Source organism: Corvus hawaiiensis, chromosome 14 (assembly GCF_020740725.1).
Source record: "Corvus hawaiiensis isolate bCorHaw1 chromosome 14, bCorHaw1.pri.cur, whole genome shotgun sequence".
NCBI lineage: Eukaryota > Metazoa > Chordata > Aves > Passeriformes > Corvidae > Corvus > Corvus hawaiiensis.
Genome location: NC_063226.1, coordinates 16292537 through 16308279, shown reverse-complemented (window position 1 = coordinate 16308279; position 15743 = coordinate 16292537). Strand labels below are relative to the sequence as shown.

Below are 15743 nucleotides of genomic sequence, written 5' to 3'. Positions count from 1 at the left end.
GAATTCTGTTCAGCCTGGAGAAGAGAAGGCTCCAGGGAGACCTTAGGGCACCTTCCAGTACCTAAGGGGCTCCGAGAGAGCTGGAGAGGGACTTTTACAAGGCCGTGCAGCACCAGGACCCGCGGGAGTGCCTTCACAATCGCAGAGGGCGAGTTTGGGCCAGAAATGAGGAAAAAAATCTTGGTGACTCCAAAGCGCCGGGGAGGAACTGCCCCGCCCTGCTCGCTTTAGCCCCGCCCCACTCCCTTTAGCCCCTCCCCCTCGGTTTAGCCCCGCCCCACTCGCTTTAGCCCCGCCCCACTCCCTTTAGCCCCGCCCCACTCGCTTTAGCCCCGCCCTGCTCGCTTTAGCCCCGCTCGCTTTAGCCCCGCCCGCATTAGCCCCGCCCCGCTCGCTTTAGCCCCGCCCCGCTCGCTTTAGCCCCGCCCCGCTCGCTTTAGCCCCGCCCTGCTCGCTTTAGCCCCGCCCCGCCCGCTTTAGCCCCGCCCTGCTCGCTTTAGCCCCGCCCCGCCCGCATTAGCCCCGCCCCGCTCGCTTTAGCCCCGCCCGCATTATTCCCGCCCCTTGGGGCCCAGCCCCGCCCCTTCCTGGCCCCGCCCCGCCCCCGGCTCTGCCCCGCCCCCCTCCGCCCGTCCCGGCTCTGCCCCGCCGCCTCCTGGCAGAGCCGCCGCCCTGCCCGGCGCGCATGCGCAGCGGCCGCCTGCGAAGCCCGGCTCTGTCTGGCCCGCCGGGTTCCCGGCAGAGGCCGCGCGCATGCGCGGGGCGGCGGCGAGGCCCGGGCAGGCCAGGCCGTGGAGCGGTGGCGGGGCCGCGCCATGAGCGCCTGGTAGAGGGGCCGCGATGAACCTGCGCGGCTTCTTCCAGGACTTCAACCCCAGGTGAGCGCGGCACGGGCAGCGCCGGCCCAGCAGGGTTAGCCCGGGGGCCCGGCCGGGAGCAGCGCTGGGTGCGGGACCCGTCAGCTTTGGAGCAGAGCGCGGCCTCGGGTGGCCCTTCCGCACCGCGAGCTCGGGCGGCGTTTGGAGCACGCCGTTCCCGGCCAATTTCCTGCGTAGAATCACTGAATCAACCAGGTTGGAAAAGACCTCTGAGATCATGGAATCCAACCTTCCCAGCGCCCCGGGTGTCGGTGCGTGCTCCCCGTGGCTGGTTCACGGTCAGGGGGCTGGGAATGCGAGCGCTCTGCATCTGCTTTCCAGCCCCACTTCCAGTCATCTGCTTTGTTGTTGTGTAACTTTCTCAGATTACTCCCAGACTCTTTCTGGTGTTTGAGTTTTTCACGGCGGTGCTTTGGGGTGCGGAGGCTCTGACCATGCGGCGGAGGCTCCGTGTCTGCAGGTGTGAACAACCCTGGGTCACACGGGGAGCACCGGGCAAGGCCAGCCCTTCCTTCGGGCTCCCTAACATTAACAATGTGGTGGTCACTGCAACCTGGGGTTCTGCTGGCTCTCCAAGCACGTACGAACGTGTAACTTTTAAAGGAACTGAGAGAAGGAGTTAAGCTTTACCGGGTTTTACCAGGTATTTTAAGACCACAGACGAAGGGTCTGCAAGTAAGTTGTACAAGGTGGCTTGAGATGCTGAGAGTCCTGGAAAAACCTTGCACGTGAAAGAGGCCTTACATGATGGCAGTTACAGCAGGCTGTATTCAGTCAGTTGTTTAGACAAACAAAAGGGTAACCAAAGCTTCAGGAAATGCATTGTTGCAGAGGCTGAAATAAACAATTGAAATATGTGTGGTCGGAGTAATGGAAAAGTAAGAGCAGAAGTCCTAGAAGCTTATAAAGTTTTGTTACTGCAGAGCAGTGCTTGCAGCTTATTTGGGTGCTGAGAGATGATTGAGCAAACCGAATGTTGCACTGGTGCGGCTGTCTTCGTGTTTTGATGCACCTGGAACACTCAGCGAGCCTGATTATTTCACTGCTGTGTTTGTTTAGGAGCCAGGGAAAGTACAAATCACACAAATATTGTATGTTGAAAAAGGATGACTAGCCGAGATGCTGAGACATCTCTTTGTTGCTATGAAGTGTGACAAGTTTGTATCATCCTATCCCGAGGTAGTTTCAAGCATGCAGGGAGATGCTGATACAATAAATCAGCATTTCATTATTAAGGGGCAGATGAGGCACTTGTTGTGAGTAGAGGCAAAACAGCTTGATATCTAAACACAGCAATGCTGATCTGATGAATGCTTTGTTATTTGATGTGAGTGAAATTGTGTAATTTGAGTTGTGCTGTTGGAGAAATGGTAGTATTCCTGACTGTTGCTGCTTTATTCCTTAGGTTATCCATGTTTTAAAATACATACGATTACTTCACTAAAACAGTGTTGAAGCCTAATTATGTGTTTTATAAAACAGTCTGTGAGCTTCTGGTGGATGGGCGGGAGACTTTTTCCTTCCTGTCCTGTGAGGAAATCACCTACTATGTAATTATTTTGTCTGACTTTTGATGGTACAAGCAGTTGCTGTGCCACTGCTCAAGTATTCCGGATACATTTGTTCGTTGTTAAATTGACTATGTTATAAATATATATGTGTCAATGTAGCTATTTTAAATTTGTAGGCACCATCCTCAATATTCCAGTTAGAAACCTCAGTGTAAAATCAGTAACTTTGCTAAAAGTTTCGCCTGTTGGGTTTTTCTTTCCTACAATATTGCTTTTTTAACTGAATGTAAATATTAAGAAAAAAATTGTCTGAAGTCTGCCCTATTACAATTCGTAATAACTTTTATTGTAATAAACTTTTAACCTTTAGTCAAAAGTGGTGTGGATAAAATTTCATAAATTATGTAACTCAATTTTGAATATCAAAAACTGCTTCATTTGATTTGTATGACAGAACACATTTTTTAAAAATATGTACAGCTGTTATATTTGTGAGCCTCTAATAATATAGCTCCTGACTGGATGCTTGTGGAAGGGAACTATTTATCTCAGTCCATTCACTGAGACTGTTATGAAAAAATGCTTTTGATGTGTTTCCTTGAAGCAATGGTTTTATAAGCAAAAGAGATGATATATGGTGTATCTGTGATGAAATATTAGATTCTTTGTAAAGAAGCTTAACTCGTTTTCTGTTAGGAAGTATTGCAATGACATTGCAGCTGTGACTGATTTTGTTGTCCTCTACAAAGTTAATGTGAAGTTGCCTGCCTTGATTCCTGACTGGATTTTTTTTCGTTTGTTTAATAGTAAATTCCTCATTTATGCCTGCCTGCTGCTTTTCTCTGTGTTGCTCTCTCTACGTCTGGATGACAAAATCCAGTGGAGTTACTGGGCTGTGTTTGCTCCAATATGGCTGTGGAAGTTAATGGTGATTGTTGGTGCCTCAGTGGGAACAGGGGTATGGGCCCGAAACCCACAGTATCGGTAAGTTGATGATGTTTGTTTGGCAAAGCAGAGGGGACATTGTGTCTTGTCAGTCTAGGGCAAAAAGACTTTCACATCTTTAAATACATCAGTGTTAAGTTTTTTGGTAATTTGAGTAGAATGCAAATTTGAAGATCTCAGGGCAAAAGAAAAATTACCTTAAATGAAGCGCAATAAATGTCTTTTCTGTCCATGGTGAATATTAAATGAAAAATTTTGGTGTACAGATCTCCTGATACACCCACATTTTGTGTGGTTCAGGTCTTGTTTGCCCCTTCTAGTAGTGGGTCTGCTGGTGTAGGGAGAAGCTCTGTGTGTGCTGTCATTTTACAGGCATTTTATTTTTAGTAACAGAAAATATCTGTTGCAATACTCTGGCTTAGGTAAATAAAGAAATTCTGGGGAAATATGTTGATTCAGTAAAAGCTGGTGCAGAAATCAAACAGATCCTTTTAAATTTAGCTTATTTCCTGATAGCCTGCATGATAGCTGACTGTTGATATAGTAGCGAAGAAACCCTGGTTTAGCTGCCCAGCTGTGGAATCCTTAAATTTTCAGATTGTAAAAATCCCACTGCACCCTTTGAGTAATATACTTTCAATGTGCAGTTTTATGGGCAAGAAATCCTATTAGGTCATCAGGAGTGGAGTTTAATGGGTATAACGTCTATGTTTATTAAAAACAAGTGTTAATATCTGAAGCTCAAGCAGGTGTCCTGGAATGTTTGCAGGATGTGCTTTCTTACTGGCAAGTAAATTCTTCCTTATCCTCTCTTCAGAGCAGAAGGAGAAACCTGTGTGGAGTTCAAAGCTATGTTGATTGCAGTAGGCATCCACCTGTTACTGCTGATGTTTGAAGTCCTGGTGTGTGACAGGATTGAAAGAGGAACCCATTTCTGGCTTCTGGTCTTCATGCCACTGTTCTTTGTGTCTCCAGTCTCAGTTGCAGCTTGTGTGTGGGGATTTCGACACGACAGGTCTCTGGAGGTGAGGCTTCATTTGTGATGTGTAAAAGTCACAGCACTGCAGAACTTGGGATCAGTTCTGTGGCAGTGTGTCTCTCAGGAAAGCACAACACAGAGGACTACATCAGTCCAATTAATTGCACTCACCTGCAAATGCACTCACCTGCAAATGGGAGTGAAATCAGGATCAGGAATAATATAACTTTTTATATTATAACTTAGTTTTTTTAACTACTAAATTGCAGCATGTTTTAAACCTGCTTTTTTATTATTTTGTGTTAAAATAACTCGCCAGGAACTCTGCAATATGGACCAATACCAGACACTTACATGGAAACAACAGAAAAATATTCCACTGATTGCAAGCACTGTCTCTAGGCAGAATTGAATTTCCAGAGCCCTATGTAATCAGGGCTGAAAATGTCCTAATACCACAATCCATGTGATTAGTCCTTAATTTGGGAATGTGAATGGTAGGTAACATTAGGGTTTTATTTTCTGCCTCTATCTTCTCTCTAAGTTCCTTTGGTTTTGGAAGAACCTTGGAAAGATTCTCAACGTGCTCCCACAATTGTGGCATTTTGCAATACGTTTAGAATTCATACTGATTTTTTTAAGGAGTTTTTTGTTTTGCTATGTCCTCAAACTACCCCATGACAATTAAAAATCTGATTTTTAGATAAGGCTCAGCATTCTCAGGTATTTTAATTTCAAGGGACTATTTCTCTAACATTACTGTAAGAGTTTTTCATTAGAGAGAAACATTTTTTTGTAGGTGATTGTTATGATGGCTGGTAAACTGATATCCTAAGTTCACTTTGAAACATTTGCCAATAGAATTTTATTTTGCAGGGTTCTATTACCAGTCAACCAGTGCTAAAAGTAAAATCTGTGTGGAAGTGCTTGCCTTCTACTGGATGATGCTTGATTGCCCATTGATTTACAGATGACTGCACAGCTGCTAAGTACTGGCAGAAGAAAGTGGAATCCATAAAAGGCAACAGCTGTCTCAACTAATTTTTTTTTTTTTTTACTCTTAGTCATCTTCACTTAGTGCTGTTCTCCTTTCTCTTCTTTTTACTCTGTGAAGATTTCATTATTTCCCTTTCATTTGCTAGAAACATGAGGGGTCTGCCTTTAGTCCAGGACATCAATTTTTGACTTGAGTAATCAAAGCAGTTGTTAATCTATTATTATTTTCATAACTATTTAATCTGAAATACATTTTCTGCTCATTCCTGTTCTGCATCTGATTAGGTGATCAGTAAGTACATACTGGGGTTTTTGTCTCTGTATCATGGTGGGCTCAGGAAAAGATTCTTTTTTTGTGTTACACTATTTTTATAGTCAGTAAAGCACTATTTATTTAAAGCATTTTGAATTCATTAAGTTGTGAGCTGCTGCAAATGTACGTGCACTTGCCATATAGCTCTCATATAATTTGATTCTAAAAATTATTTACAGCAATTGATCTTCCGATTTCTCTATTTTTCTCTTATTCTTTGCTCTTGCAGCTGTCTGGTTGCTTGGTCTCACACTTGAATGTAGGGTTTTTTTGGTGGTTTATTCTTTAGAGAAAGCCAGTTGTACAAAATTATTTTAAATCTACTTTTTCAGTCTTTTCAAAGTAACTTGTAGTTCAACAGGGGAGACTTTGGTGTGGTCCCTGAAGCTGGCAAGCACCTGCTGCCTGTTGGATTTTTGTCTCCCTGTACTGTAACTTTCAAAGGTGTTTATCCAGATCACAATCTACGCAATCATGTGTTAGTGAAAATTTATTAAAATTAGTATAATGTTTCTAACTTGCATTCACAAGCTTCAGTCAGACTTTTCAAATAAAAATTCTGTGGTCTTTGAAAATCCTATCCATTGTAGGGCTGCCCATAAACTTTAGAAATAGAATCTTGCCAAGCCTGATGGTGTTTCATTGTCTCGCTTTGTTCAAGCTAGACACAGACCTTTTTTGAAAAGTATAATGATAGGCTGTTTCTCATAGTGGCAAGCAGGATTCATGAAAATCTTTCACTAACATTTTAATGAGAAGTATTGCTTTTCTCTATTTCCACAAAGCCCACGTCTTCAGTGTAATTTAAAATATCTCTCAATTATACAGTAAATTATTTAATGTGGATGTCATATTCTAATATTCCATCTATTTCTTTTTTCCCCTAGATAGAGCTTGGACATTTAAATTGGACTGTTGGTAGTTCTGTCCATTACTGAAACTATAGCAAAATTAATCTTTTAGAGTATCTAATTTTAAATTGAAGGTCATTTTAGTACTTAATTTTAGCAGTATTACTTATATGAAGATTATAGTTGTTTTCTGATGCTTTGCTTTTTCACGCTGATTAGTTTGGCTTTTCTTATTTCTCTAATCACTCTGAGTGGCTTTTTTTTTTTTTTTTAATACCAGGAAGATCTTGGAAACAGGTGAGTCTCCATTATTGGGTTGGGATCACACCCACACAAATTTAGGGATGTTTAGTAATAGAAAATGTAAATGCAAATGAATTTTCATATTTCAGTGGTAAGTATGGGGTCAGAGAAGTGCTTTGACAGATTCATTGGTTATCCTGGAAGTAAGTTTATCATACTAAGAGTTAACTAATGTTTTTTTCTTTTTCTAGCTGGAAATCTTGTGTTCAGTCAATATTCTACAGTTCATATTTATTGCACTCAGACTAGACGAGATCATCAGATGGCCATGGCTTGTATGTAATAAGTGTTTTCTTCTTATCTTTGTTTAAATGGTGAATTTCATAAAGATATTTATTCTAGGGAACAGTTAATGTGTGATCAGTCCATGATCCCATTTTTGCTCACTTAGCAATCCTTCACTGAAGGATTCACATTCAGTGGTCATGGGAATCAGAGGCTGTTCTTGGGGCACTTCATCCTCTGAGGGAATGTGCCATCAGCTGCAGTTAATCTCTGAGCAGCAGTTGAAAGAGAAATCCTCACCCAGAGTTCCCTATGGGAACACTAAACAAGCCATGAAAATGATTGGTGAGTTAGAGAATGTGTTGGTAAATACAGTGTGGTAAATAACTAATTTTATTTGTTCTGTTACCATACATGTAAATCCACTTACTGTGCAAGTAGTCACTGTCAGAACTGCTGAGATGTCCTCTCCCAAGTTTCTTTAGAATACAAAGTGCTGTTTCTCTGTCTGGGTTTTTGTAAACGACCATAAAACTGACAATCTGGCATGGTTATGTCTGTCCTTTCTATTGTCAAAAAAACTTGAGAAAGGATTGAAACCCTTTAAAGTAAGGTATCTAGTGTAGGAAGTACTTGCTAAAATCAATTTCAAGTACAGTTTGAGCCCACACAAAATCACAAAAATCTTACTAAAGTTGAACTACATTGCCTTAATTTTGAATTGTTTCAGCTTGATGGGGTTTAGAAGCTGAGGAACCCCTGAACTGATACGGCTCGAAACAACACACACACGAGACTGATGCTTTTCTGTTAGACATTATGTTAAAGACTTAATTTTCTTATTTAGACTTAATATGTAGACTCACTTTATTTAAAAGAAACCCACAACTGAAACAAATCAAATGTGTCTTTCTTTCAGGTTGTTTGTGTTCCGCTGTGGATCTTGATGTCCTTCCTGTGCCTCGTGGTGCTCTATTACATCGTGTGGTCCGTGCTGTTCCTGCGTTCCATGGACGTGATCGCTGAGCAGAGGAGGACACACATCACCATGGCTGTCAGCTGGATGACAATTGTAGTGCCACTGCTCACATTTGAGGTAGGAAATGCCACAGTGAGTTTGATGTGTCTTCTTTTGTCAGTAGAATGAATGATGATTTTTGGACTTACTGAAATGAGAATGCTGCTCTTTGTTTTGGAATAAAATATTAACAGCAAATGTGAAACACAAACAAGAATTCTATGTTCCTTTAAAGTTTCTCAAGCAAAATCTGCATCACATTGGAACTATACCTGCTTCTGTGAAGGCCATATTTTCCTTACAGATGTGTGAAGTTAAAGATTTGAGATCAGCATATGCTTTAAGCAGTTTGAAAGTGAGTATTGCAATTAGACTGACATTGTATAATTTTTTTTGCCATTTAGATCTTGCTAGTACACAGACTGGATGGGCATAATTCTTTTTCTTTCATACCCATATTTGTTCCTCTCTGGCTTTCACTGATAACATTAATGGCAACAACATTTGGACAAAAAGGAGGCAATCACTGTAAGTATTTCAGAATCCTGGAAACAAATTGAAAATTAATGTATTTTATTAAGATCTGTATTTTCAAAAATGGCTTTTCTGTTACTGTTTTCAGGCAGTTGTAGTAAGGTTTCAGTGCTTACAGTGTCCTCCCCTGTGGCACTGTTTTCTTTGGTTGAGATGCAAAATCTTTTGTGTTCCTTCTCTGCACTGATGTGACCCAACGCCATGTAATGCGTGAAACGAAATGGATTCTTGCTGGGGCAGTGTAGCTGTAATTTATACAGATGGATATACACTCAGGCATGCACATGCAGACATGGAACTGTGCAAATGCTTGTCCAGACACTGTATGTGTGTCTGTGTGTATACAACCTGAACTGGAATGTTATGATACGCGTAAGGAACGCTGAAAAGCAGCACTAACAAATCTTACTTAAATGCAAACAATCAACAGACCTTAAATAGTCTGTCTATTTAATTAAGTGTGCATTCTGTGAATAATGTAAAATGATTTGGTTTCTTTTAGGGTGGTTTGGAATTCGCAAAGACTTTTGCCAGTTCCTGCTTGAAATTTTCCCATTCTTACGAGAATATGGAAATATCTCTTATGATCTTCATCATGAAGATAATGAGGAGACAGAAGAAACGCCACTGCCTGAACCGCCAAAAATTGCACCAATGTTTCGAAAAAAGACTGGAGTGGTCATTACACAGAGTCCTGGAAAATACGTGATTCCACCTCCCAAATTAAACATTGATATGCCAGATTAAGATGACAGTAGCATATTAAACTTGAACTGGTCATCAGCAGACAGATGTATTTCATCTCATGCCTTGTCCCAATTCCTTTAAAATAGGTATTGCTGAATCAGTGGCTTGGATTACACAAATCAGAAATCTTGAAGATAATCTGAGAGCTTTTCCAGAAATATGTGGTTGTCTAATTTGTGAACCTTCCTAACAGGTTGGTTGCACGCTTGCCTGTATAGTATTTATATGAACATTTTTAGCAGTGTAATATATTGTTTAAAAGTCCTGTTGTGTACAGTATAAGTATTATCTAAAAGTATTTTTTTAAAAACCCTGTATGAAATGCCTATGCTATTCCAGGTGTCTTTTAGGTCCTAAATATACACTTGATTTTCGTGTCTCTTTTAAATGCTTTGGGATGCCTTAGCATAGTATCTCTTTACTTCTTTCTCCGTTCAGCCACAATCATTGTCTCAACCACAGAGGCACAAGAGTGTTGCATTTCTCAGGCAACACTGGAAAGCTTTTTGAGGGGGAAGTAGAATGTATGGCGACTTACATGATGCTTTTGAGTTAGCTATGTAAAATTTCATGTAAGTATTTCAACTTTTGTGCTGGCTTGGGACTTACATGTTGTTTTTGTTGCTTTTCCAGTCTCATGTTTTGATTCTTCTTGAGCAGCATGTACCATTCTCCCATTAGACTGGCTATTTAATAAGCTGTTCCCCCTTGCATTGTGTGATCTATGCCAGAAACATTTGTTGTAGGTTTCACAGCTGTTGGTTAGCTGGTATAAATACCATAGCTTGGTCTTCATTACCAACTTCGTGTTGGTCAGTGTAAATGATTAAACTTCTCAAGATAGGATCTTGCTGGTGTTGGCATAGCATTTTCTTGTCTGAAGGAAGACCTGCTTTGAGAGTGTGCCTTGCACTTACAGGTGCTCTGGAGAAATGAGAGTCTATGAAATGTATAGTCCTGTAGTTTATAAAAACAGATGTCTCATATTCCCAAACCCTTGCAGCTGCTCTCCATGTTTAGGTAACCTACATTTTAGGTAGCTTAAATACCATGGATCTCATTTCTTTAGTGTTAGCAGGGCAATAAGAGCACGGAGTGTGTGGACGTTTCTGCATGTGTTCAAGGTGTATGCCTGGAAAACTTGGATGCAGCACTTCCATTTCTGATACTCCAGAGCTCCCTTTTCTAGCCTCTGGACCAGCTACTGCCTGAAACACAACCTAGCACTATCCCATCCCACACTTTAAATCTTGTTGCAGTTTTATTTTATGTATCTTATATTTTTTTGTTTACATATATTTTATTGTATTCTGGTGCAAAAAATCAAACATCAGCAGGATTGTTACCAGACATCAATTTGCCTGCACACCACCATGGAAAAGAAAACCAGATGCTGAGCTTGCGTGAGAAACCACTTCCCAGGAGGAGAGCAGTCTGTGCACAGCAGGTCCGAGGGAGAACAGGCAGAGGGGAAGGCCTCACCTGCCAAGCACGGTGCCAGGGCAGGTCCCCGAGGCGCTGGTGCCCATACAGCTCCATGTGCTGCTGCTCAGACAAACACGGAGAAGCTCCAGCCTCTGCACCTTCCCTTCAGCCAAGGCACAGCAGGGCCCAGGGTGCTGCTGCTGCTGCTTCACTCAGCACCGCCCTGCAGACATTTCCCCCCTCCAGCTGTGCTGGAGCAGCTGCTCCTCGGCCTGGGCGGGGGTCAGGGCCCAGCTCCACGTGTGGTTCAGACAGTGGATCCACAGGCACTGGGCCCCAGCACTGGGGGTGCAAGGTACCTTCCACAGCTCTGGCAGAGGTGGGGTAGTCCAAGGGAATAGCTCCCTAAGTGCTCCACTGAAGTGTCTGAATACAAACGCTCTGCCAGTTGTCCTGTCCTGTTTTTAGAGCCAGGTCTAGGCGTGGCCTTGCTCCAGAAACTCAAAAGGATTTTCACTGTAATGTAGGGTGTTAATTTTGAAATACTCTTAAGAGTGCCAAAACTTAGTGACTCTTATTTGTAATTCTTCACACTTGTCTTGAGTTCACTAATAGATTTTTTTAAGATAACTGGTATTTTTCATCTCAAGAGGAAAAAAAATGTAATAGCTTGTTCGATTTCATTTTGTACAAGCACCTTTTCATAATGGCTTTCTACAATGTCTGTCAGGTCACAGAGCTATATCCATCATATGCACATCTTGTGTACCTGAAGTGTGAATGAAAAGAATCTATCTTAAGGCAGGACTAGGAGTGGTCTGGGAAAGATGTCCGATTCATTGTGGGAGCCTGCTTTTAAGCACTGTTTTCCTATAATCAGAGATGCAGGTATCAAAAAATCAGTTTAATTTACATTTAAATTGGCACACAATCCATAACCATGCATTTACAAAAATGGCATTTACTTAGTTGTTCATACAGGAAAAATCTAGAAAAACATTAATAATTTCCTGTAATAGTCATAAAAAACACATCTCGTTTGTTTTGCCTCAAAAAAGCAGTTCTTCAACAGTATTTGTCATTTCAAACAGTTTTGGAAGGGAATCCTAAACAAGGTGCTGATGTAATTCACAAGTCAGCATCTTGAATACAATTTAGGCAGGAAAAATAATAGTAAGGGGCAACACCTACAATTCTGAAGGGATCAGTTCTTCAGGGATGTCCACCTGCCACACCCCTTTTCTCCCTCTGGCAGGAATTGGTTCCAGGAGCCATCTGGGATTTGAAACAACAGTCAAGTATTTCTGTTCTAGATTACTGAGGACAGCTTTGTTTTCCAGCTCCAGAATCTCTTCAGGAGGCAGGTTTTCTGGATATAGTGATGTCTCTCCAACGTCAATTAATCCTGTATTTTAAAATTAAAATACAAAATTAGTTGCCAGTTTGATCTGATAGACAAAAGTTTTCCAGAAGTAACCCTGAGAACAGAGAACAGCCAGTTTGTTACCAGAAGAGCACAGTCAGAGGGAGGCACAGCTCCCACCTGTGCTGTTTCCTGCAGTGTTGGGGAAGATGAAACAGGAAAGCCTTATAAATATGATTGCCTAACAAAAGATTTTGGGAATATGAAAACTACAGGCAACATCGAAATGAAAGCCACTTTTGAAATACTAAGTTTTAGTTACTGAACAACTGGAAAACAATGGTATGGCCGACTGAAGTAATCCCCTCTTGATGGAACAATACCCTCTGCTTGCAAACAGGTCCAAGGGTCAGAGCAGACCCTACTAGCTCAGCAGAAGGGGTCCAAAGAGTAGTTTTTAGAAGTTAAGATGTAACACTCTATGGTAATATAAGAACTCTTATAGGCTGTATGTAAATGCTATAGGATTTGTATCTTGTATTAGATTGGTTAGTGACAATTAGAATATTCAGTACAGAAGATGATTTATTGTATTGTAACCAGGACTTCTGACATTCCTTTCCTTTCCCTTCCTTACTACCTCTTCCACTCCTGCTCTTACTTCCACTCTTGCTCTTACACTCTCTCTCTCTCTCTCTCCTGCTTACCCTCTTGGGCCTGCTCAGAGCTGAGTCTGGCAGCTCTGAGCAGTGCCCCTATACCCAAGCCTTTTACAATAAACCCCATGTGTCCCAAGACCTGCCTATAGAGATCTCTCCGTCTCCATCCGTCCCGACTGGACCCAGAACCATAAACCTACACTGCAGGAGTCCATGTGACTCAACTCAGGCGAGTGAAGAAAAGGAGGAGGGCACAGTTAAAATCACCACAACCCAGCAATGCAGAATTCCTTGAAAAGCAGCCTGCATCTAAGGAGACACAGCTGCTACCAAGATTCCTAGGCTACATCTGGCCTTGGAACAGCTTCATTAAAGCATAAAACTCTCTGCTCCTCTCAAGCCACTATTTTATTAATATTTTAAAATAATTAAACTATTTGGAAATTCTTGCTCTCCAGAAGCCTCTTAATGTCACAAATATAAATTAAGCAATACAATTCTGTATTTCTTAATCATCAAAAATGTTAAATATCAAAGAATACCTACTCCACAATTAAGCATGCAATTTATGTCAAGGCTGCAAATCTACATTTTATGTAGTTTTCAGCACTGTAGAACCACAACAACGTTCAGTCTATGTGATATAATTAATTTGTTGTGGAAGAAGAGCTGAAAGTGTTCAAATGACAATGAAAGATACCTACAAGGAAATAGTGCAAAATGAGTGCTGGATAAAAACTTTGTGAGTGTACAGTGTGCAACATCTGCTGTATGTCAGCACAAGTTATGCAGTGAAACATCACTGCCTCTGCACTGTGTGTTGCAGAAACTTCTTCACTGCTCAGATACCAAAAGCAACAGAGGGGGTTCGTAAAACTGAAATAGGATTTATCTATGCAATTATTTATGTATACTCTAACATGACATGCAAAGCGCTGCAACATCATGAATTCGTTTGACCGTGAGTACTGCAAAATGGTTTCAGCAGGAGTTCCTAAGCTCAAAATGCAAGTAGTGTGGAATTAACATGTATGATGCTGAAACATGAAGGAATTTGATGAGCGGAAAAGACTCCACTACTAAGTAAGTAGTAAAGTAGGTATGTTTATTCCAGCGCTGGGACGCACAGGGGATAGCTCCTCCAAAACCATGCGTGCCTACAGCTGCTTTTAGCTTAGTATTTATCGGGTTACAAGTTCCATATTCATTAAGTTTCTCAACACGCCTATACATATTCATCGCCTAGCCCCGCCCAGCCTCGCTTCGTATTATAATAAACCCAAAAGTCATTTACATCCGCGTTGCGCTTGCGCAGTGTTGCCTTTTGGCTGCGGCAGGGGTCTCCGAGGGTCGTCCTCCGATGGAGTCAGGAATCTTCCTCATCCTGAACCTTTCACCTTTCCTCCCTGCGCATGCTCTTTATACCCTTGCCCTGCGTTCAAGCTTCGAGACTGATTTAAGCTAGTTTTGGGTTGAGCGCAGGATATCTGTCTGAGACTCCCCCTGCCCTTATCAGTGGTCCCTTATCTTTTCTTCCTGCCTTGGCATGCTGACCAAGCTAGATGCATTGTTCCTAACAAACTAATTCTTCTGCTTCCCATCCCCCTGATTCAAATTGAAATAGATCCCCCACCACAACTCACGCTCCACTCCTTCAAAGTGTTAAAGAAATGTCATTATGACTGCAAACACGTAAAGCAGACACGTATTTGAGTGTCTGTTAAGGGACTGAAAGTTTGCTTAGAAAATATAACCAAAGAATGCTTACCTGCAATAACTCCTCTGCCAAATTTTTCCCCTTCATCCAACAAAGCTTGGAGTTGTTTCGGTGTCATGCCCAACCTATTCAGAAGAATTTCTCTCCATGTATCATCTTCCCAGTCCTTAACAGCTATATGAATAGCAATGGTGCGGTTCTTGTAGACTGCTAGCAAAGGACGCCAGCGAGTCTCTACTGTTTTGACTTGGTTTAGAAGCAACCCTGCGTAGGGCTGTCGGAAGGAAAGGCATCCGAATTTCATCGCATCGCGCTCCTCGTATCAGAAGCCGTGTATTTCCTGTAAAAACACAGACGCCCGGGGATGAGCCTCCAAAACCGGCCGATGCCCGTGACAAGCTCCCGGCTGTGGAGCCGCGGAGCTGCGCGGAGGGAGCTGCGCGGCCTCCCCGGGGGCGGGTCCGCCCCTGCGGGCCCCGCTCTGCCCGCGCCGCGCTCCGGGCTCGGGCCGGGCCGCGCCGCCCGAAGAGCCGCCCCCGCGGCCGGGGCTGTCCCCGCAGGCGCTGTCCCCGCGGCCGGAGCTGCTGGAGCCCCGCGGCCCGGCCCGGCCCGGCCCCACTGCGCCGCCTCCCGCGGGGAGCGCTCGGCCGCCGCGCGGCCATGGAGGCCCCAGGGCCGCCGCCTACCTGCGCCGCCGGCGCCGCGCCCTCCGCTCCGCTGGCCCGCCGGGACGGTGGGTGCCGGGAGCGGGGCGGGCCGGGCCGGGAGGCGGTGGCCCCGCCGGCGGGGGCGCGGGGCGGGGGCGGGGGCCGAGCCCGGCTGCGCTGAAAGGAGCGCGGCCGCGCCGCTCCTGCGGGCTCCTGGCCGTCCCTGGAGGAGGGATGGGGTTATGGGCTGGCCTCGGCCATCCGGAGGGGCGGGTGCCCGGCGGTGGGCGCTGAGGGTAGCGGGGAGCTGCTTGTGCCCTGCGCGGGAGTGTCTGGTGCGGTGCTGCTAGGCTTGGGCGAAGGGCTTGGTGCCGTCCTGCTCCGGGAGCACGGTGTTCGCAGCACCTCGGGGGTGCCTGTCCGGCTCTGCGGCCGGGCGGTGCAGGGCTCTCGCGCCTCTGGTCATAGCTTAAAGTCATTTAGCGCGTGAAAATTCCGTGTCTCTCACCTCCCTGCTTTCTTTGGCCACTAGGTTGTTTGGGGCAGAATTTCCCAAAATGCTCCCATCCAGCCCTACTCTCTGAGGACAGTCTCACCTGTATCCTGTTGCCGTTCAATTGCGTGTTTTGCAT

The 15743-nt window shown here is 43.9% G+C and overlaps 2 protein-coding genes across 2 annotated transcripts; one reads left to right on the top strand and one right to left on the bottom strand.

Annotated features, from left to right (window-relative positions):
* The first annotated feature begins 742 nt into the window (after positions 1–742).
* On the top strand, positions 743–10146 carry TMEM185A (transmembrane protein 185A). Its single transcript, XM_048318551.1, has 7 exons — positions 743–878; positions 3197–3373; positions 4152–4359; positions 6968–7051; positions 7921–8097; positions 8424–8547; positions 9056–10146. Exons 1-7 carry the CDS (start codon positions 841–843, stop codon positions 9298–9300), a joined length of 1053 nt encoding a protein of 350 aa, XP_048174508.1. The 5' UTR covers positions 743–840; the 3' UTR covers positions 9301–10146.
* A 1468-nt stretch (positions 10147–11614) lies between these two features.
* On the bottom strand, positions 11615–15240 carry LOC125333042 (protein EOLA1-like). Its single transcript, XM_048318553.1, has 3 exons — positions 15151–15240; positions 14516–14804; positions 11615–12130 (listed from the first exon to the last, which is right to left on the bottom strand). The coding sequence occupies exons 2-3, from the start codon at positions 14766–14768 to the stop codon at positions 11913–11915; spliced, it is 471 nt and encodes a 156-aa protein (XP_048174510.1). The 5' UTR covers positions 14769–14804; positions 15151–15240; the 3' UTR covers positions 11615–11912.
* Positions 15241–15743: the final 503 nt, after the last annotated feature.